Raw genomic sequence first — 22570 nt, 5'->3', positions numbered from 1 at the left:
AAACCGCATCTAAAACCGGATCTAAAACTGCCGTTTGTAACTCGAAAAATACTTATGTCGAGTAGTTCGTAAGTCGAGGGACCACTGTATTTCCACTCTGTTTCATTTCCGCTTTCAGCCTTATCTTGGAGCTCTGCTTGCCCCTGCTGGAGGCTTTGTACAAAGGCACTGAGAATTTTTTTTAAAAAAAGAGTTCATCACATCAGTGGTTCCCCATCCCCTCCATGACCCCTAATGGCCCGAACTGGGGGAGGAGGAGAGGGCAGTGAAAGTGATTCAGGTGGAATATGGACACCCCTTGCCCGGAAAACCCGCTGCAACGGTGGGAAATATCAATGGCCAAAACCCTGTCACGATGCATTGAAAAACGCATCAAGGAACACTGTACTCATGGTTTCAGGCCACTGCCACATACCGTTACACTTTAACCAGCTCAAATATCATAGTCTGGAAAATGCCATGGAGAAACAGATGTGGGTGCCATCTGTGTACTGATAACACCCTGCACCAAATCCCCAGATGATCATTCCCAGCGGTTTCATTGTAGACATTAAAAAGTCTACAAGTACTGGAGACAGAATACTTACTACTAGTAGTAATAGTTGTAGTAGTAGTGTTCATTGCTAAACACTCAAGATGGCATCCCCACATGCTCAGATGTCATTTCTTTCCTGATGCTGTCGAAAGGCTGCTCGGAACCAGAAACCTCTTGTTCCCAGCAAGATGCATCCAGGCAGAGAGCCAGGCTGCTGAATACAAACAGCACAGCTTGGGGGTGGCAGAGGAGCAAGAGAGGGGCAGGCAAGACCTGCCTTCTGCCTTTTAAAGTGCCCGCTCACCCTCCTCCAAAATGATTCAGCTGGGGCAGCTCAAAGCGTTTCACTGACTCGAAATAGAGGTTCCAGAACACAAGCCCGTCCCTAGTAAAGTTTAAGGAAAGTTGTGTCCTCAAGTCGGTGTCGACTTCTGGCACCCACAGGGCCCTGTAGTTTTCTTTGGTAGGAGGGGGTTTACCATTGCCTCCTCCCACTCAGTGTGAGACGATGCTATCAGCAGCTTCCTACATCACTGCTGCCCGATATAGGTGTTTCCCATATTCTAGGAAACATACTAGCGGGGATTCAAAACAACAACCTCTTGCTCGCTAGGCAAGTAATTTCCCCACTGCGCCATTGGTTGGCTACCCACACATCCCTAGTAGTATAGTATAATACTTAGCCATTGTGCAGAACTTTAAAGGCTTTCACATTCATTATTTCACTAATCCTCATCAAAATCATACTGACTTATCTCCATACTGCAGAGAGGGAGTGGCTTGCATAAAGTCATGATTGAAGTGACATCTGAAACAGAGACTTCACTTCAGTCTCCAGTGGCCACATTTGAACAGCCAAAAGACTTAAAAAAAACTTCCATTATTGCCTTTAAAACCATCAATCTATGAAGAGAAAGTGTATTCTTAGACTTTTTGGGACAGAGCTCTCTACTGCTTCTGTGTGTTTTTATCTTGTGCTTTTGCTCCTCCTTTCTTGGAAGACCTGCTGGGCAAGGACTCCATCATATAATGCATTATTCATAGACAGCTAACATAATGGGGTTTTTAAGACGTGTTATAATCCATATACATGCATATGTGTTCTTGGTATTAAAATATTATACCAACAGTATCTGAACTAAAACCTATAATTCTGCTAGCTATCTTGTTAAACAGGCAGTTACCAGAGTGGAGGCAGGCAACTCGCTATTCATCTCAGGGTCAACATTTCTTCAATTGTTTTGTTTTTTAAAGTTCACCATGGAATCACTTCAGTCTTCTCAATCAGCATTGCTTTTTATTTCTCTTCACTCCCTTTTCACTCTCTCCATTTATCCGGCACTCATTTTCCCACTATTTCTTCACATCGTCTTGACACTTTGTGTGAAATATGCACTCTATAACTGCTATGTATACACAAGAATCCCCCTAGGCATCTCAACCCCATTAACTCAGATGCATCACCCAGTTCAGTATTAAAATGTCCAAAAAAATAAAATAAAATCCCTTTTTCATTTACAAGGAGATTTAAGGTGCTTACAACTTTCACTTATGCTCTGAACCAGGGTTTCTTAAGCTTGGGGCCCCAGATGCTGTTGGACTACAACTCCCATCATCTCCAGACATGGCCTTTGTGGCTGAGGATGATGTGAGTTGTAATCAAACAACATTCGGGGGCCCAAGGTTAAGAAACCCTGCTCTAAACAATGTGGAAATTGCAAGTTTAGCTGCTCATCTTAACTTCCATACCATGTAAGCAATAAAGAATTTGTACAGTATCATATATTGTTCTGGTTTTGCGTATAAGGTTCCATGCACCCACACCTGGCCTTTCAGCTCGACATTGGGCTGGGAGCAGAGGTGCACCTAGGTGATCTGGGAGCTTGGACCTAAAGGCCTTTGGAGGCCTCCCTCCCCTGCAAATTAAGCATCATCATGCTCTACCGGCCAACCACACCACCCGGGACAGATTAAAGAGGATTGGGGGCTGTGGAGGCCCTGGACTTCAGCCCCAAAGTCCAGGGGTAAGAGCGCCTCTGGCTGAGAGGGATGAGTCCAAGCAGTAACTGAAATAGGAGGCTGTCATGAAAAAAGGAAGAAATCATCTTGGGTTGACATTTCCTCATCCAAAAGCATAGCCTAACCTCACGTGTATCTTTCTGTGTAGTATGAAGCGATTTCTGATGGGGCGCCCTTTAAAATCTCTGGGGTTTGTGTCCATGTCTTTGCCATCTGGCAGCCAGAGGGGGCTTGAACCCTGCCGCCCCCAAGGAGTTTACACCCCACCCCTTCTGCAATCAGGAGCTGCAGCAACAGGCAGACACACACACACACACACGCTGAGGGGCCTGCAGATCAGCTGAGCTAGGGGCCTGTCAAGGCCGACAGAGAGAGGAAGAGAGTGAGCATGCCCAAAGCAGCCAGCAAGGCATGAGCCTTTGCTGACAGGGAAATGAGGAGGAAGCTGAATGAGCAGCGAGCCAAGGGATTAAGGGAATGAGGGGGAAAGGTGCAGTGGGGATGGGAGCAGCAGGTGCCCTCCTAATGTCGGAACCCCCCTGCCATGCAGTCCTTGCTTACTGCGTCCTGCCGGCCCCAACTCAATGCAATTTTAGTTCATGCTTTGATACTGGAAATATTGTAGAACCAGAACAGGCTGGTTTTAGGTCTGGCTATTCACCATTGTCTCAGGCCTTGATTTTACAGCACTGGATAGCAAAACAGACTTCAAAGCGAAAAGGGGTCCTTTATGCTGCATTTGTTGATCTTAAATTTGCATCTGATTCAGTTTCTAGGGAGAAGCTGTGGACTAAACTTCAAGCATTCACTATCAATTGTTACTTACTTCTGCTCATATAAAAACTACATCAGAACACCTATTTGAAAGTTAGATGCAATGCAGTAGGTTACCTCTCTAAAGACATCCCAACAAATAAGGCGTGAAGCAAGGATGTATCCCGGCTCCATTATTATTTAAGTTTGATATAAACTCATAGTTGCCACTCTGACTCACTCAGACTTTCACACACACACCCGTATTAGTCTCTAAACCTGTAGCTGTGCTTCTGTACACAGACAACACTGTAATATTATCACAGACCGCTATTGGCTTGAGAGGAGTGCTTAATTCCCTCATTCTTATTCATTTTCTACATTAACACAATGGTGGACAACCTGGATTTTAGTCGACACCGACTCGACAGCAAAACTTTAAACTTGCTGGGAGACACATTGCCACTCTGGTATATGCAGATGATAAAGTAATCCTTTCAAGGACCCCCAACAGCCTTAGAAGAGTGCTGAGGGCCCTGACACAGTACTGTAAGGAAGATCTCTTGGAAATTAACTACCATACAACTAAAATCATGGTCTTTGTCAAAAGGCCCAAAATTCACTCTTGGCAGCCAGATGGGCATACAATTGTGCAGGTCCCATGCTTTAAATATTTGGGAGTAATTTATCACTCTGGCAGCTCTAGGAAAGCCCATGGAGAACATGTGGTTCAAAATGCCCAGAGGAGCTCCTCCACCATCATCAAATTTGTGCATACAAGAGGATGACATCATGTACTTGTGGCCCTTGACCTGTTCATTGCCAAACCTCTAGCCCAGCTTCTTTATGGCACGCAAGTGGGTCCCTTCCACAGCTTCGCTGGAATGCATGCAATCCAAATTTCTGTGGGCAGTCCTCCAAGTTCCAAGTTGTGTCTCTAACACCACTCTGCGCTTGGAGACTGGCCTGATCAAAGTGAAGGCCATGGTGTGGGTGGCCATTCTCAGCTATTGGCTATCTTTTCGCCCCATTGGTCTTGCTCCCTTCACCTTATGTGACGACTACCAATCTAAATGGAAACAGTCAATTGAGACAAAAATAGCATCCTTGGGCCTTTCCTCCTTAATTCTATTTAATATGGTTTATGATCAGGCCGAAGCTTCTATCAAACAGTGCATAATGGACACAGAGCGCCAAACCGATTTAAGCACGGTCTTGTATTTTCTCATCAGTGAAGGTCTTATGTATTTACCCTCATTTGGAAGTCCCAAAACATAGGAAGGCATTCACCTTGGCACGTCGTCACGCCTCCCCTCAGCTGTGCTTGAAGGCCATTTCAGAAAGACCCCACTCGCAGAGCGACCATGCCCCTGCAGCTCCGGGCAGGTTGAAACAACTAAGCATGACTTACTTCACTGTTTGTATTACAGTGACATTAGCTCTTCCTTTATCCACCCATTGCTATGCAAGTACCCAGGATGTTCAAGTCATCTCTATGTCTCTATGCTGCTTTCTGACTCTAAGCCCATTATTACATACAGTGTTGCCAGGTTCTGTGTGACAGCGTCCAAAATCTGTCGCACACTGATAAGCGGTGGGTCCAAGCAGCCCTAGTCTGACCTTCTGCTGGCTACTGTGTGCTACAATGTGTTCATCCAACACAGTACACCATGCGAAAGACTTATGTTCCTCCCACTTTTTTGCAATATAGCGTTGCACTTTTTATATATAGTTGTATAGTCTTGCTGTATTTATCACTTAGGCTTTTATGCAGTTATGCCTTTTTGTGCCTTTTATCCCTTTTTATCCTTCTTTATGCCTTTTATACCTTTATGTCTTGTATGTCTTTTATGCTATTTTATTCCTTTTTATACATTTAAACGCTTTTTAATGTTTCCTTAGACCCTTTAATGTACCATTATGCATTATACTTTGCACTGTGTAATCACCCCCTGTATTTTATGCTGGTCTACGACCATAATAAAGATGATCGGTCCCTCACTTCTTACTATAAGGATCATGTTCTTCAGATTAATGACCCTAAAATGCAGATTATGAGGTTTGCTAAGCACCCCATGCTTTTATGTTGGTCTATTGATGGGCACAAGTTTGAGCAGGTCAGTTGTTATAAGTACTTAGGCATTGTATTTCACTCCACTTTTAGTCCTCGACCCCGCCAAGAATATGTCATCCAAAATGCTCAAAGGTAATCATCAGCAATATTGGCATTGTTCTACTCTAATGGTACATAGGAACATAGGAAACTGCCATATACCGAGTCAGACCATTGGTCTATCTAGCTCAGTATTGTCTTCACAGACTGGCAGCGGCTTCTCCAAGGTTGCAGGCAGGAATCTCCCTCAGCCCTATCTTGGAGAAGCCAGAGAGGGAACTTGAAACCTTCTGCTCTTCCCAGAGCGGCTTCATCCCCTGAGGTGGATATCTTGCAGTGCTCACACTTCTAGTCTCCCATTCATATGCAACCAGGGTGGACCCTGCTTAGCTAAGGGGACAAGTCATGCTTGCTACCACAAGATCAGCTCTCCTAATGGTGGTCTTTTTATTCCTGTAGCCATAAGACTATTTGAGTCGAAGGTGCTAGCTCATTTGCTTTATAGAGCACAGCTCGGCCTTTATCCTAACATCCAAGCCTTAGAAGCTGTGCAATCTAAATTCCTTAGAAAGCTGTTTCAGGTACCACAGGGCATTCCTAAGGCAGCTTGGAGAGTGGAGGAAGGTTTGATAAATGTTGAGTCTAAAATCTGGCTTTTAATATTCAAATTTTTGCTTAAAATAAACTTTAATCCCACTGGATTGCTACCGCTTATGCTAGTAGATAAGTTCACCTCTAACTGGGAAATGGAAGTTTAATGGAAATTTATGGGTTTGCCTCCCAGTTATTGCTGACAATGAATCTTGATCAAGCTAGCCTGGTGCTCACCCAAAGAATTTGTGATGTAGCATGGCAAAGTTATATATCAATGGTGGGTAACCAACTTTTGAATATGAAACCTGCTAATTATTTAGATAAGCTTACAAAAGCAAAATATCGTAGAGTTTTTACACTAGCACACTTTGACATTCTACCTTCTGCTGTGTTTAAGGGTAGAATTTAAGAAGTCCTTTATGCAGAATGGTTTTGTCCTTGCAAGACAGGAGCTATTGAGACACTATCCCATGTGCGACTATACTGTAGCTTCTACAGTGACACTCACTATGAATTAATAGTGCCCCTTCTAGCAAATTACCCTGGCCACCATGGACAAATACTATGTTAGTTATCTTTGATAGTGATGACAAAATCACTTATGCAATCGCGAAGTTTTGCCTTTTTGCCATTAGAATTTGTAGTAAGGGAGTACCAGTATAGTTAGATTTTATGAAGCTTATGAATACCTGGATTAGTTTATCATTACTGTTTGGACTGTATGTATATATTTTTCTGGTCAACAACTGCAAATAAACTGAAATGAACTAGTTAATGCTTCCACTAAATTCAAAGGAAAAACCAGATTCACCAACATCTTTCCTTTGAAGGCTACATATATCTGACTAGTCCTTAAGGCTGTTCTCACGTGCAGCCAAGCCCAGGTTTGAGCAACCTGGGACCCACCAGGATCCACAGAGATCCCAGTGCTGCCACACCACCAAGCCTGGATCCATAGCCTGGCTATTAGCTACAGTTGTGGGTGCGCCCATCTCCCGGGTGAATCCCCCAATGCACCACACTCATCGCATGGTGCACTGAGGGATATTTGGAGGCCGGGTCACATCGTGGTGTAGCATAGGTCATCTGGGGACATGGTCTGTGCTCACAGCAATGTTTTCTTCATTGACTGGGGGAAAGCTGATCTGGATCCATACAACTGAGTTGGGGGTTACACAGGTGCACGTACACACAGACATCAATTGCATATATGAAATTAACTGTTGTAGAAGTTTTATATAACCATATGCTATCACATTGTTTGCCTGATGAGAAGCTTTAATTGGAAAATAACCTAGGGATCACTGCCATATTTGACAAACAACTTTTTATCCCTTAGAAACTACAGGGGGGATTCTACTATCCAGTTACAGCAAGTATGCTGAACTCAAATAGAAGGGCTTATTTCACTGCCACAGAATTGCATAATCAGATGTGTTTCATTTTGGTTCAAGTGAGGTTCGTAACTGAGCACTTTGCAAACCTTGCCTCCAAAATAATCTTGTATGAAAGCAGATTTCCCCTTCCCTTCAAAACATAGAAATGAATGGTTTTATTAAGACCAATATTAATTGCTTTCAAGCAGCAATACTTTCTTTGCCCAAAGCAAAGGGCCAGTTTTTCATTTAGACCTACTACAGGAATGTTCCCCAAAGCAAATCCGAAGTCCATTTGTGGGTTCCTCCTTTAATTTCAATTAAAGCCAAAGTGCTTTCATAACCTTTCTAGAGAGGTTCCACACATTCGTAGGCTGTTACTGGATTTCTCCTAGAGTGAAATTTGGTGTTTTCTTCACAGGGAACCACTCAAGAAACTGAGGGGAACAAAATGAATTTTGACAGTTAAAACCAAATTCTCAAAAGGGGAATGGTGTGCTTGTACACCATTTTAATGTAGCACAATTTTCTCTGAATGCCAATGCTGGATTCCTGATGTAGTTGCAATGTGTGGAATTGTTTTTCAGTGGGTCGGATAACCCATTTGAAGGAAATATTTTTACATGTATGCAGTTATGAGAATCATTCCAGAAGCCATATTGTCCCATTAGTTCTTCAGTATAGCCCTATAAAATGCAATAATAAGTCTTTAAATATTGTGAAATGAATCCTTTCCTGAACAAAAGATGCAACCATGGGTTTTGTAGATTTTTAGGAATATTAGGGAACACAAGTAATCCAAGACTGGGAGAATGTAATCTAAGTGGGTATATAGACTGTATATTTGCAAACAGTGTTATGCTAGCACAGTACCTCCAGTGACTGTTGCTGGTGTCTATCGTATGTTTCTTTTTAGATTGTGAGCCCTTTGGGGACAGGGATCCATCTTATTTATTATCTCTCTGTATAAACCACCCTGAGCCATTTTTGGAAGGGCAGCATAGAAATCGATTAAATAAATAAATATTGAGGTTAGAATATTGGATTTGAACAAGGGTGATTGGGATTTAAATCCTTTCTAAGTCACAACTCTTTCTGGCTGATCTTAGACTAGGGGTGTGCATGGAACCAGTCTGGCTTGCCCAGTTTTGTGTGCATCTAAACTGGATCTCGTCTGACCATATGACCAGTCCAAACTAGTTTGGAGAACATATTTGTAAAGGGGAATTTACAAGGGTTTGCATGGGTTCCCCTAGTACAAGTACAGGGGGTGGGGAAGCCTTTCAAGAATAAAGGGTGGCCGGGCAGGGGTAGCAAGCAAGTAAGCCAGCTGCTTACCTAGCCTTGGCAGCCCTGCCAGTGGCTTAGTATAGGGGGGTGGGGAGCATGCTGCTTAGGGCCGCCAGGAGGGAGAGCATTAGCGAGTGGCAGCACTGGCAGCTGTGCCAACCTGATAGGCAGCTTGCTTACTCACTCACCACCCCCACCCGGCCCCCTTATCATGCCAAACCGGTTCACCCAAACTGGGCCTGGTTCAGTATGATCACCGACCAAACCACCCCCAGTTCAGTCCATGACTGAACCGACGAACCAGCCTCGATTCGAGGTGAACTGGTTCAGCACAAACCATTCATGCACACCCCTAATTTAGACACTATGCCTTAACACAACCCAGGGATTGTTGTGTGAGGGGGAAAAAATAGAATAGGTTCATTGCTACAGCAGTTTCACAAGATGTTCCGGAATGAAAATCATATAAATAACAAAATTCAAAGGTATAGATAATCCAAACATCTGTTATGCTGCTTTGTATAGTTTGACACTACCTTAAGTGTTTTAAAAAACTATAGTTTTCTAAAAGTTTTTAAAGACTGTTAACCCAGGCTTTTGATTAAATATTGTTTTAATAGTTTTAATTTAAAAATATATATATATTGTTTTAAACTTTTAAATGGTTGTAAAGTTTTAACCTTTTCTGTTGTCATTTATTCTGTTTTAACCTTTTCTGCTATTTTTTTTGCTTTGTTGTAAACCACCCAGAAATGTACGTTTTGGGCAGTATAAAAATATGTTAAATAAATAACTACAATTATAAGCTTTGCCTATGGGATGTAGGTCTACACCAACTATAAAAGAAAGGCATTGTGGGTTGGAAGGTCCATCGGTCTAGCACAATATTTTCAACACTGTTGGTCTACATGTTTCAAGGAGGCTTACTAGAAAGGCACTCCCCCTGCATCTAGTATTTGGAGATATATTCAAGCAGAACACTGGAGTTCTTTTTATCATGCTTAATCACAACTGGAAGAAGTTCACACCGTTAATTTGTCTACTTCTTTTGAAGCCAATTGAAATGATCCCTACCACTTCTTCTGACAGTGAATTTGGTCTGTTAATTATGTCCTGTATGAGGAAGTATTTTCTCCACATGCCTGTGTCTATTCTGAAATTACTGTCAATCAATTTCATTGGGTGACCCCAAGTGCTAGTATTGGCTAACAGCCAAACTACATTATTCATGAGTAGTCCCACTGATATTAATTGAAAAAAGTTAGCCTAATTTCAGTGGGACTGCTCATGAATAATAGTCTGGGACGTCAGCCATTAAGAATGTTCTCCCTCCTCTTTCATATCAAGTTTCCCCAGGACGTTTAATGACAGCAGTAATTGTTGGTAAAATAACACTTCTATCCCATGCTTTGTGCATGTTCAAAACACTTCTTATACATCAAGCCAGTAATTAACCCATTATAATACAAACAGTCTGAGTCATGAGTTCTGACATACTGCTGTCCTATTGGGTAGACAGATTATCACTGTTGGCAAGAGCAAGGGAGAACTACTGAAATCTGCCTGAGAGGCTCCAATGAATCTTTGACATGACCACAGTGGTTTTGATGAAAGCTGATTGTGCAATGGAGAAGAGAAAAATGCATCCGTTTCTTTACTACTGAAATACAAGAGTTTGGATTTATTCTATGAATGAGCATCAGCCTCGGACAACATTCTAGCTTTTATTTCTCTGATATATGATAACACAGTGGATTTACATATTTTTAAAAGTTGGTTACAAGTGCCACTTAATGGTCAACAGCTTTCTAGAAATGCTGATAAGTATTTTGCTATATCCTTCCCTCCCCTGCCCCACCTTCAAACAATGCACTACATGAAACATATTCCTTCTCTGTGCCACTTTATTACAAATGCTTCTCACAAGATCTATTCAAGCCACAGGCAGACACCAATTTTCAGTCCAAGCCAGCAACAACTCCAGGCAACGTTCTACCATTGATTCTTCGGGTAGGTTCCCAAGTGAAAAGTGGCTGCAAGATTAAGCTGTCATTTGGCTGACTTATGAATTATTTCTTTTTCCCAGGTGCAGCTGGACAAGTTATTACAAATCAAATAGAAATATTTCTAAATGAATTTGCTCATTTGACAAATGCCTGTTGATAATCCTTTTACCCCGTTGCTTTGCTCTTTGCTGCAAGTAGATATTTGGAAGTTTTCTTGTGCTGAACAATTTAAGTCATGCTGTGAAATGTTAGGTTTATTCCAGAATAAGCGGACTTCAACATTAAATGGGCTAAGGGCTTGAGACATAATCCAGCTCCCTGTTTGCAAGCATAGGGATCAAGGTGTGGAGGGGAGAAGTGCATGTGCACCCAAATCCAGTCACCAGGGCCTGAATGTGTGCAAAACCCGTGCCACGCCATTGCCACCTCAGGCTAGTTGTGCCACTGAACAAGAAGTGCTCAGCATCAATAAAGAGGATCTGGCCGGAGAAAACTTCCAATGGCAGAGAATGTATGTCCTGCCCATCCTAGGTCTCAGATACCTCCCTAGGTTGGGACTAGGAATCATAATTGAAAGGGGGGAGCAATCTGGACAATCTGCCCATGGATCCTGTAAACGCTGGACAAACAGTGGCCAGCTGAGCAGGTTTTTCCCTCCATCCTCAGCTCTGCAGGATGAGACCAACTACTAAAGGGAGATTTGGGGACCCTCTGGGTGCTGCTGGTATGATCTATCATCAGAGCCAAAGCCCTGGGATGTATCCAGATTACTAAACCCTTACACACACAAAGGACTGGATTGTGCCCTTATTTTATTTCATTCAGGCTTGTACACAGAACTATTATTTTTTATGTGCCTCCTAAAAGTGAATACAAAGCTAGGTGATCAAGTAATATCAATTTTTTACCATCAGGTGAAGAAAGTTGTGTGCCTTTATTCTCTTTACCACTAATAAAGCTGATGTGATCTGTATTGTGAAACACTCACAGAAGTCTATTTTCAAACTTGCAAAAATTGGCATTACAGTATGAATATATGCATTTTCCAATCAAGGATAGCAAATCGTGCATTCATCAGCACAAAGGTTTACATATTATGAGAGGGAAAACCCCTGTCTAAAATGAGTGCAAGTATAGGGGCAAACAGAAGTACCAACTTAGCAATCATTTTTGCCTTGTTAAGGAAAGTGTGTTTTGACACCACGTGTTCAAAGGGCGTTTGGCTCTTGAACAGTTTATCTCAGGGCCACTGAACTAATATATTTTACTGTGAAAGCAAGGTTGCCTTTTCCAAATGACAGCCCAAGAAACTTTGTTTTTGGTCCTCATTTTTCCTTTTGACAAGTGTGGAAAGGCAGAGGCTTAGTTAGCAAGAAGTAGGGTCCCGTCTCTTTCAATATGTCCAAGTCTCTTCACAACAAAGACCACCAATTCAAAGAGAGGAAATGTAGCGTAATTTCTGGGCATGGTCTTTGGCTCTGCATCCCAAGACATCTTCTTGGATGCTTGCACCCTTCTCAGCAAAGAAGGAAGGTCTTCAGTGAAAGTGGTGCTGTGCCATACTGGATGTTGCCTCCAGGGAGCCAGGGATGCTGAAGCAGGCATTGATTCTCTCAGGGAGAGGGTGGGGAGCACTTGAGAGAAAGAGAAAGACAGAAAGAGAGAGAGAAAGACCAAAGAGATAAGCAGACCTGGGGGACTTGATGACATTTACAACCTAAATATAGGCTCCCCTTTTTCCTTATTATGTATATAGACATATGAAAGGCCTCAACCACCGACAAACTAAACTCTGCTATCAGGGCTAAATAAGCCTCCAGCTTTAATTTTTATGCCTGCCCAAGACTGCTAAAGCGGTGTGTGTGTGTGTGTGTGTGTGTGTGTGTGTGTGTGTGTGTGAAGAACCTGGCAAGCCACAGCATATGGCTGGCTGGCTGGGTTTCTCTTGGTGGGTCACAAATGGTGTAGGCCTGCCATATGCCAAACAACTATTTAAATTTCTATCCCAAGGGTTCAGGATAAGTTACAACATTTCTAAGAACAGTCAACAGAATAATGGACAGTATTTGATTCTTAGCATAATACATAATAAGCGTGTAGTATGCGCATGCGGGCACGGGCACACACACACACACACACACACACTCCACAATGCCCAAACCATGTTAAAATGTAAACCCATGGTACTCAACAATATTTAAAACCCTTCCCCAACAGATATCATGATGTTTCCAGAGTATTTACAATATTTATGTTCCACCCTTCTCAACAATGTACCCATAGCAGACAGAAAACCATCATTGACACTGTAGAAAAAAGACAATCCATACTATAACCATAGCATCCAAGAATAATCTAATGCAGGCATGGAATCAGAAATGAAACTCCTGCAGCACATATTTATTTTTTTAAAGGTTTCCACCAGTGTCCTAAGAGCCATCAAATAGCACATGTGGGAGGGCCTTCCTAGGGAGGGAGTTCCAAGACGTGGCACAACTGCTGAAAACATCCTAGTCCAAGTCACCATCACCAGTTCAGCTTCTGAAGGCAAAGGAACCTGAAGCCAGACCTCTTTAGACAAGGGGGCAGAAGTTGACATTGTCCACTGAAGTATGCACAGACCAAGTCACCTAGGGGCTTTAGGGATCAAAACCAACATCTTGAACTGGGCCCGGAAACAAGTTGGTCAAAATGCTTACCTGTTCAGACTGAAGCTGGTAAAAATGAAAGTCCCTTCAAATAATGCTCAGCACAACCAAGGTGAAGGAAAGATCCAAAGATCTTTCTTTTAGATCTCTTGTTTCATTTAAGCAAGAAGACTGGTGGTATGTGAGGAAGCCAGCTTCACCTCACCCCCCGCCCGCCACCTATACTGTTCATTTCACTCTGCAAGTACCTCTAGGACAAGGTTCCTTCTTTGTCCTGCCCTCTCTTTGTGGCACAATATAATCTGGACGGTGCACCTTAATCAGGGTTTGGGACTGTAATGTACTGGATAAATTCTCCTTAAGGTCCAGCTACACACTGCATTGTTATTTGGTGCTGTCTGTGTATAAACAGATATTTAAAAAAGTTAAAGTAGCAGCAGCGATGTATGTGTATCAGGATTGGGACCATGCTACACAGGGAGGGGTACTGAACTATTTACAACTGTACCATGGCCTAATGCTAAAGCTGCTATTTATTGATTGATTTGATTTATATACCACCCTTCCAAAACTGGCTCATTTAGCTGCCAAAAGGAAGGTTTCCTTTCAGAACTAACAGCAGCTTGAGAATTGTGATTTTCGTTGGGAATGCAGCACAGTAAAAATGGTGAAATACCCCTCCCTGTCCCAATCCCTGCCTCTTGAGGCTGCTATTTAACTTTACAAAAACCAAAGATGAAGAGCCAAACCACACATTTAACTTCACATGTAGGGTTGACCCAGATGACCTAATAGATTGTAGGCCTGTTCAAGCATTTAGAGACGGAAAGCCGGCAAACACGCTTACAGGGCTGGAAGCCCTACCCTGTAAGTGTGTTTTCCGATGTTCTGTATCTAAACACCTGAACAGGGCTCATGATTTATTCAGTCATGAATGCAGCACAAATTTGTGCGCTCCATTCCCGCCCCCGCCCCCACATTTACTGCATCACCCAAACTCAAAGCTATGCTATAACTGTGGCTTGCAAGCCACAATTAAACAAACATTTGAAAGGGATTGAACTCTGGCCTCAAATGTTGGTTTAATTCATAGTTTTCAAAGCATAACTCTAGGTTCAGATACACTTTGACCTGTGCTTTAACCCATCAGCAGTGTCAACATCATGGCAGACAATGGAGTTGGAGGCAGCAAGCAGGACAAGAGAGGGAAGTGAATCACACAAAAATCCAGAGATGAGATATAACATAATATCAATCAAGAAATGTCAGTAAATACAGGCTAGGCTCCTTCATCCGCTGGTGTCCAGCCTATCCTGTATCCTAATTTTAGAGTCCTGCTAGCTCTTCCCCCCACAATAGCCATTAGGAGGGCTATGCTAGGGAATAAACAAGGGAAACCAGCCCTATCTGCACAATCCCACTTAATTTTTCACCAAAGTTGCTCCCAAGGAACCAAGTCTCTTACATATATCAGCAGTCCACCAGTGTGATCATAAGTGCTGACTTTATACAGAAGGAAAAAAATAATAATCCCCTTGCTAGGTGTAAACTAACAACATTCTTTCCTTAGAGTTTGTCTTTCCACATTTCATTCTCTTGCTTTTCACCATGTGCCTTCTGGCCTGAAGAGCTTTATGCCTCTATTTATTACCTTAAGGATTCCCCTTAGCATACTAGGAGGGACAAATTAACTAACACAACTTCTAAAGGCTCTAACAAAACTGCTTTAGAGAAAAAAAAACTTTAAACATTAAAAAAGAGCTAATGAAACACATACATCAGGAAAGGCAGATCTCAGAGGTGTCTGGCCATAGGAAATCTGTATATACGGACGTGCATATACACGCTCACACATGTACACACACACACACACACACACACACAATTTTGTTTCTCTCTTTTCAGGAGACTTTTTAAATGCCAGACATACACAAGCGGATTGGTGGGTTTTCCTCCTGGTGAAATGTCATTGTCAACTTCTGCTATCTATCCAAATTTATAACATGCCACTGCCCTTCATCCTTCTTTGTTTGTGGTTATGCTTTGCTTCAGCTGACTACTAGAGGTTGGAAGCGAAGCATAGTCAAAACAGAGAAAGGGGGGAAATGTAAAAGATGAAAAGCTTAACAATAAATAGCACTGTATCTGGATGTGGAGGTTTGCAACAGTCAAACTGGCCATCGTTAGAAACTATCAGCAAAGGATCTGAAATTCCCAGTGTGACAGAAGGTGCTCCCCATTTTACAGTGCTGCTTCCAGTGACAAGGGTGGCTCTAGGGGGTGGGGGGAGAGGTGGGCAAATGCGCCCTCAGAAAACGTAGCTTCCCACCATTTCTGTTTCAGAAACCTAACATGCAAGACACAGCCCACACACTCAGGAATGCAGTCTGTTTCAGGGCAGGGGCAGCAGTGCTGGAAGTGCCAGAGCACTTCCCAGCACCTGGATCTATCTTGCCACTGGTTTCCTGAAGTGTCCTGGGAATGTCATGTTACAGAGCCAGACCTGGGGCATTCTAGGAAATTTTGGAAGCTATACCAAGCCAGCTACTGGGAAAGCTCCAGGACTGCTGCCCAGGGAGGCACAGCATAACACAGGTTTGAGAGAGAGAAGAGACCAGCTGCTGCCATCATTAACTAGCAGTAATCCTTTCATCCAATTTTTAAGAATTTCACACCCACCTCCCCCAAATCTTCCTGATTCATCCTTCTCTCCTAGGACTCGTTTCCGACTCCCCCAGCACACCATGGATTTTGCAAAAAGGGATCTGGCAAAAGTGTCTGGATTAGTAGTACCAGTGTATCGCATACCTTACTCTAATATGATTCTACTTACTATTTGGCAGGATGGTAACTAAGTGACCTGGGGAGTGGGGAGGGGAGGCAGAGTCTACACACTGAGAAAGTCTTGACAACTGAGAATAGACTCTGTCTCTTGGAGATAAATTCAACATCTGAACATAACTACACCTTCCATACAAATCAATAAGAAAATCTTGCTTAATTCTATTGCGCACCAATGTCAGCAATAAGTGCTCTTGAGTTCATCACATTCATATTCCTGTGGTGCTGGTGTTAACCCACTGTGCTTGTAGGTAATGATGTATTTCATTATAACAAATGAGTCATCTTAGAAAAACAGATTTGGTTTCAAGCACACTTCAGCTTCTTTCTTCTTTAATAGCTAAAAGGCAAAGGCTCCTGCCCGAGACCCTGGAGGCTCAAGGCAGAACTAATCTCAGAGGGAATATGGTACATCTCTCGTCAGAGGTAGTTCTACACTATGTAACTGCTACTGTTAACAGGTGATGCCTTAGCACCTATCTGGCCAGTTGCTGTGTGTGAGTGGTAAGAGGTTTCTTCACTGTAGCCATGACAGGGAGAAAACAAAACAAAACCCTGTGTGACCCACGTAACCTTCATCCAAACACAAATGCATGGAAAGGGAAAAGTGGGAGGAATTTTCTCCCATTCAAACTTGGCGGGGGGGGGGGGGTTAGCTGCCCACACTTCCCAAAGAGCCAATATCATCACTTTCCCACAATCCACCACTTTTTTGGGAGGGTGGGACACTGAATACAGAGACAAACTGCATGCAAGCTGGGCCTGATCTCACAGACTCTGATCAACAGCTATTATTAACTGGAATAGATGGAACAGGACTGAGAAGCCTCAAAGTGCCACGATGCTCCATGTTTGGATAGGATAAGGTCTGAATGAAATGTTGCCACCAAGGAAGCCACTCGAAACACACACACACACACACACACACACACACACACACACACACCCTCATCTAAAAGTTGTTTGCTGCAAATAACTCCGGGACAGGTAAATTTTAATTTGCCCCAATGCAGTGCATATCTGGACAATCTGTAGTTTCCATATTTAAGAGTGAGGGTTGTGGCTGAAACCCTGGTTCAAATGTTGCCACAGGTATGCCCCGTCTGCTATATGGATATCAGTACTGACTTACCTTATGGGTTGTTGTAAGAATCACTGAAATAATGTGTGAAAAACACTTTGAGTCTTCTTTGGATTGCACGCTGTCTATCCTTCTTAAAGGTATTTCATGACTCTTGGACAGAAGCACACAGTGCATCTGCTTTGCTTTCCTCCTCCTACACTACTGTGGTTGGAACAGCTGCCACTCACCCACCCCCTGAAAGTTCTTCTCCCTCTCAGAAGCTGAGCATTCAAGAGAAAAATCAACAGGACTCCAAAGATTCCAGGCTTCCATTTATGCACATTTCTATAGTACTAGCCGACCCCGCACAGAGCATCTGTGCGCTCTTTGGGGCCAGCAGTTACCTCTTCCCCACTTCTGCCCCAGTCTCTGCTTCCGGGCCCAATCACCTCTGCTCCCCACTGCCACTTCTGCCCCCCCTTTCTTTCCCCCCTCCTGGGCCTCTCCTCCGTGGCCGGGCCAGGCCCGCTACCTCTGGCCTCCATGGCTGGGCTGCCGCAGTGGAAACCAATCCTCCTGGATTCGCCTCAGCCAATCAGGTGCATCCGCCACCCAGCCAATCAGGGGGGCTCTGGGATGTACATTCCAAGGAACACCCAGGAGAATTAATATAATAGATAGATAGATCCACATAATAATTAGACTCAGAAGCTGCTATTACACCTATACAGTGCAGAACACAGAAGCATACCAGGCTCACACCCCAAGATCTCAAAGTTTTGAAAATTGTATTATATCACATAATTGTATGAAACCTAAGTAACATTACTAGAAAATTATAACAAAGCTCATTTGCTTTGGCCAAGTAGATCTGTGAATGGGAAAGATGAGAATGGTATAGGAAAGGCTTCTCAGTTTTTTCCTCGTGTATGGCTGCCAATCTTTTTTAGTAGTTCTGCCTTAAACAGCAACTACAAACATGTAGCAGGTGAAGCTTCCCCCACCCCCCACCATGGGTATCAAGAATCAGAATGGATTGATTCATCAGCTGCAGCTGTTTTTGGAAAAGTGTGACCTGACCACCAAATGTCCATGCCCTGGTGACATTCTGGAGTTGAACTGCTGCAATCTGCTCTATGTAGGGCTGTCTTTGAGAACTGCCCGGAAACTATAACTGGTGCAAAAACAACACCTGCTCAGAAATTGTGATGGTAGTGGAGGCCACAGTACTGGGGAGGGAGGGAGAATTCTGGTGCCTGAGAGCTGGGTTCCCAATGAAACCTCTACTGTAGTCACAGTTTTCAGAATTCAGATCTGGCCATCGAGTAGGGCTGAAACCAAATCACCTAAGCTCTGCTCCCAAACCTGTTTTCAGGGCTTGGTAATAAAGATGTATCCAGTGGTGCAATCACAAATCCAGAAGTGCAGGAGCTCTCCATGATAGCTGACATAACCACACTAAGGATGTGCACGAACCGGTTTGGAGGCCATGTTGGAGGCCTCCGAACCGGTTCAGAGCCGGACCAGTCCGGCGGTCCGGCACTGAGGGGGGGTCTCCCTTTAAGGGCGGGGGGTAGAACTTACCCCTCCCGCCGCTCTTCCCCCTCCGGCGCTGCAGTTTAAACCGAAGTTTTTGGGGCGGCAGTGTTTCTCGTTGCTGCCCCTGCCCCCGTCGTTGCCCAGAAGTCTCCGTAATAGGAGCATGCATGTGCGCACGGCGGCGCACACATGCACGCCGCCTACGTCACATGCAGCGTGCGTGTGATGTATGCGGCGCGCACACATGGTGGCTACAGGCGCGTGTACGCCGCCACGCGCACATGCGTGCTCCTATTACGGAGACTTCCGGGCAACGACGGGGGCAGGGGCGGCAGCGAGGAACACTGCCGCCCCAAAAACTTCGGTTTAAACTGAAGCGCTGGAGGGGGAAGAGTGGCAGGAGGGGTAAGTTCCACCCCCCCGCCCTTAAAGGGAGACCCCCCCTCAGTGCTGGACCGTGCCGCATGGTTCCGTGCACATCCCTAAACCACACCCACGCACCAGCCACACCCCATGGACACACCCACCTAAATGGCCACACCCACCCCACTTAGATAAATGCAATGATTGTTGTGAGTTCTGTCATAAGAACATTATGGATAAAATAAGAAATATAAGAACATGTGAGGTTAAGCAAAGGTTCTGCTCTACCCTCCCCCATGTCTGCCTTCTCTTAAAAGTACATTTAGCAGAAAAGGGATATTTTAGCTAACATGAACCAAAGAGGACAGGGAAAGTTTTAACCTTAATTCCCAGACTTTTTGATCTAGGAATGAAAACAAACATCCAAAGGAAAAGAGAAGGGCAAGACTGGAAAGGTTCCATGGTAGAAAAAGGCACAAACCACACAGTCTGTTAGTTCTGCTATTATTTATAGCTACAAACTGGTGTTTTAAAATAGTACAGCTGGAAACCTATGCACCTGAGCTCTGGAAGTGCCACATACAGTGAAAATACTGGGACTATTCTCACGATCAGCAAAAATCGGGCTAGGAGAGCCTAGCCCAATTTTTGCTGATCGTGTAAACCACCGGGCTCGCAGGCAAGCCTGGTGGCTTACAAGCGGCTAGCCTGCTTTTGTAGCCCACCCCAAAGCCTGGGTTTGCAGAGCGAGCACTCCGCAAACCCGGGCTTCCTGATTGTGAGTAGCCGCAGCATGGCTCCATGCCGCAGCTACTCACGAGTAGAGTAAAGGAGACGAAAAGCTGCCTGCCGGCTCGTGTGGGCAGCCGATCCGGCTGCCCAGGGCTCCCTCCCTGCTCGTGTGTGGGGAGAGCGCGCACTCTGCTAAACCGGGTCTCACTGATCATGAGACCTGACTTACTGAGTGTTAGACTAGGACCAGGCAGACCAGAGTTCAAATCCCTTTTCAAATCCTGTAGTCCCAAAGCTACGGAGCAGCTTTGCAAGTTGCAGCAGCTTAATAAAGCTGTGAGGTGCTGCCGGAATAATGCTGGCTGGGACTTGGATGTTCTGCTTGGGGGGGGGGAGAATGGGGGTTCCGTGAGAAGTCCAGGAGCTCTGCTCCTGCGGCTGGAGAGGTGCCAGAGCTCCATTCCTGACCGCTCCTGTTCTACTACATCACTGGATGTATCCATGGAGAAAGAGGTGCAGGGGAATACACAGAGAGCCGGGTCTCATGATCAGTGAGACCTGGTTTAGCGGGGTAAGTGGGGAGAGCGGGCTAAGCCCACTCTCCCCGCACACAAATAGGGAGGGAGCCCTGGGTGGCCGGATCGGCCGGCCACATGATTGCTGGTTCCATGACGGAGCCGGCGGGGACTGGGGGGATCGGGGGCCAATAGGCCCCCGGAAGTACCAGCATGCCCTGCGTGCGCACGCAGGGCATGCTGGCGGGACCCCTAGAGCCGGGAGGCGGCTTTTCCGGGCATCTCCAGGGGGCGCTTGCTCCACAAACCCGGTTTTACGGGTGGGCTACTTAGGCGGGTTAACCGCCTGGGAGCCACCAGGTTCGCTTGCGAGTCCGGTGGCTCCCACGATCAGGTAAAATTGGGCTAGGCTCCCCCAGCCCAATTTTGCCTGATAGTCAGAATAGCCCCAGAGTGTTTTTCATTGACCACTGATGAACCACAGCAGAAATTTCAGGCAGGTTTAAGCCAAATAAACGCTCATTTTAGAAATTGAATACACCCCTTCCAGACGTTATTGTTTGTTTTTGTTTTTTAAAAGACAACAATGAGGAAAATAACTGACAAAGTTTTCTTGGCTACCATCCATTATTTCAAGGTAACATGGCTTCCTTTGAATCCGCATGGCTTCCTTTGAATCCACATGATTTACATGAGGGATTTTCTCTCCTCACAATTTAGGTCGGATATCTTGGGTAACACCCCACTTAATATTCCTGAAAATTGAAGAAGCTGCCCCCCTCCAGCCCTCAGGAATGTATTTTCAGAGGGCTACTGTACAAAGGAAAGGGAGGGTTGGCAACATTCTGTCCACTACCTCTTACTGATTATCAATGAAATCGCTCCTCGGGCCTGGTTTTCTAGATTCAGGTTCTGGGGTGTGAAACACATACAACTAGGGGCGGGGGGCTTGGATGAACCTGCAAAACCTTTGACCACCAACCTGCATGCAGTTCACCAGCCAAATATAGTAGCACACAGAGAACTGGATAAACATCTCGCTGGCTGCCTGGGCCTACACCCACAGGAGAATTGTCAACTATCTCACAGGGCACAATAGTATATGGTCAGTGAATTATATTCAACTTGAGAGGCAGGTCATACATTGTGCAGGACTGGTGCTAGGATCAGGAATTGGGGCGATTATCATTTCCCACTGAACATGCACTTGAGGGAGGTGGGGCAGGCAGGAAGCACAGCCTGGCCTGATTGACTGCCTTTAATAGACGTCTGATATGCAGAAATGAGCAGGCGGAAGAAACTCCATGTTTGCCCAGAATACCTCATTTTAACTCAAAGTAACCCCAGCCCAGCTCAGGGACATCACTGCCTCTCATGATCAACGTCATTATCTCTCTCCACTAAATTGTATCTAAGAAACTTGGTTCTCACAAGGTTCTCACTGTTTTTCACTGACAGTTAATAAAACAGGATTTAACCAAATAAGGAGTAATCACCAGATGAACAATGAATCATTCGCATGCGTACTAGATACTTAGACCATCATTTTATTGCCACGTATACTGTATCTAGGGTGTCAGCATCATTCAGATTGTTTGTATAAATGTAAGATGCACCTGTAACCAAACTGTAATCGGTTTGAGAGCGTGATTACCTATTGCTAAACTGCAGTAGCAATAAAGGCTCTAAATGATTCCCACTGAGTCTGTTTGATTGACTAAGAGGCGGACCCAGGGACAAACCATGTTCACATCAATAGCATGATCGTTTTCTAATTGCTACAGATTTAACAGCTGTTAAAGGAACAACTTAAGAACATAAGAACAGCCCTGCTGGATCAGTCCCAAGGCCCATCTAGTCCAGCATCCAGTTTCAAACAGTGGCCCACCAGATGCCCTACAATTTCTCCCATGACCCATCAGCAGCTTAAGGGGCAGCTGATGTTTCTTCAGAGCCATTCAAATAGCAGTCTAGAAGAGTGTCTGAAGTAGGAATCTGTTGCCTTTATTAATAAAAACAGGTAGAAGAGGCCAAATACCTCCCTCAAAGAATATCCAGAACAAATATTCACCTACAAAGCAGGGAGAACAACAGACACGATAACCACCAGCACTTCATGCTGGCACAGAATAGCCAAATCCCTCTTTTCAGGGTAAAGTACCTTATAGATTTCTATAAAAGCA

The 22570-nt window shown here is 44.4% G+C and overlaps 1 protein-coding gene across 8 annotated transcripts in view; it reads right to left on the bottom strand.

The window, feature by feature from the left end:
• Nucleotides 1–22570, bottom strand: part of PCDH9 (protocadherin 9) — a 1118779-nt gene that overhangs the window by 801228 nt on the left and 294981 nt on the right. For 2 of the 8 annotated variants that reach the window (XM_053310840.1, XM_053310841.1), the window contains one exon: nucleotides 10385–12320. The exons of the other annotated variants lie outside the window; for them this stretch is intronic. Coding sequence is in view for 1 of the 2 variants with exons in the window: in XM_053310841.1 (XP_053166816.1) it covers nucleotides 12300–12320 (21 nt within the window). In the remaining variant the exon portion in view is untranslated. Of the gene's footprint in view, nucleotides 1–10384; nucleotides 12321–22570 lie in introns of those variants that run through there. 8 annotated transcript variants of the gene reach the window in all.

The sequence above is a fragment of the Hemicordylus capensis genome, chromosome 3 (genome assembly GCF_027244095.1).
Source record: "Hemicordylus capensis ecotype Gifberg chromosome 3, rHemCap1.1.pri, whole genome shotgun sequence".
Lineage (NCBI taxonomy): Eukaryota > Metazoa > Chordata > Lepidosauria > Squamata > Cordylidae > Hemicordylus > Hemicordylus capensis.
The sequence above is the reverse complement of the archived record's forward strand: the minus strand, read 5'-3'. Positions and strand labels throughout refer to the sequence as shown.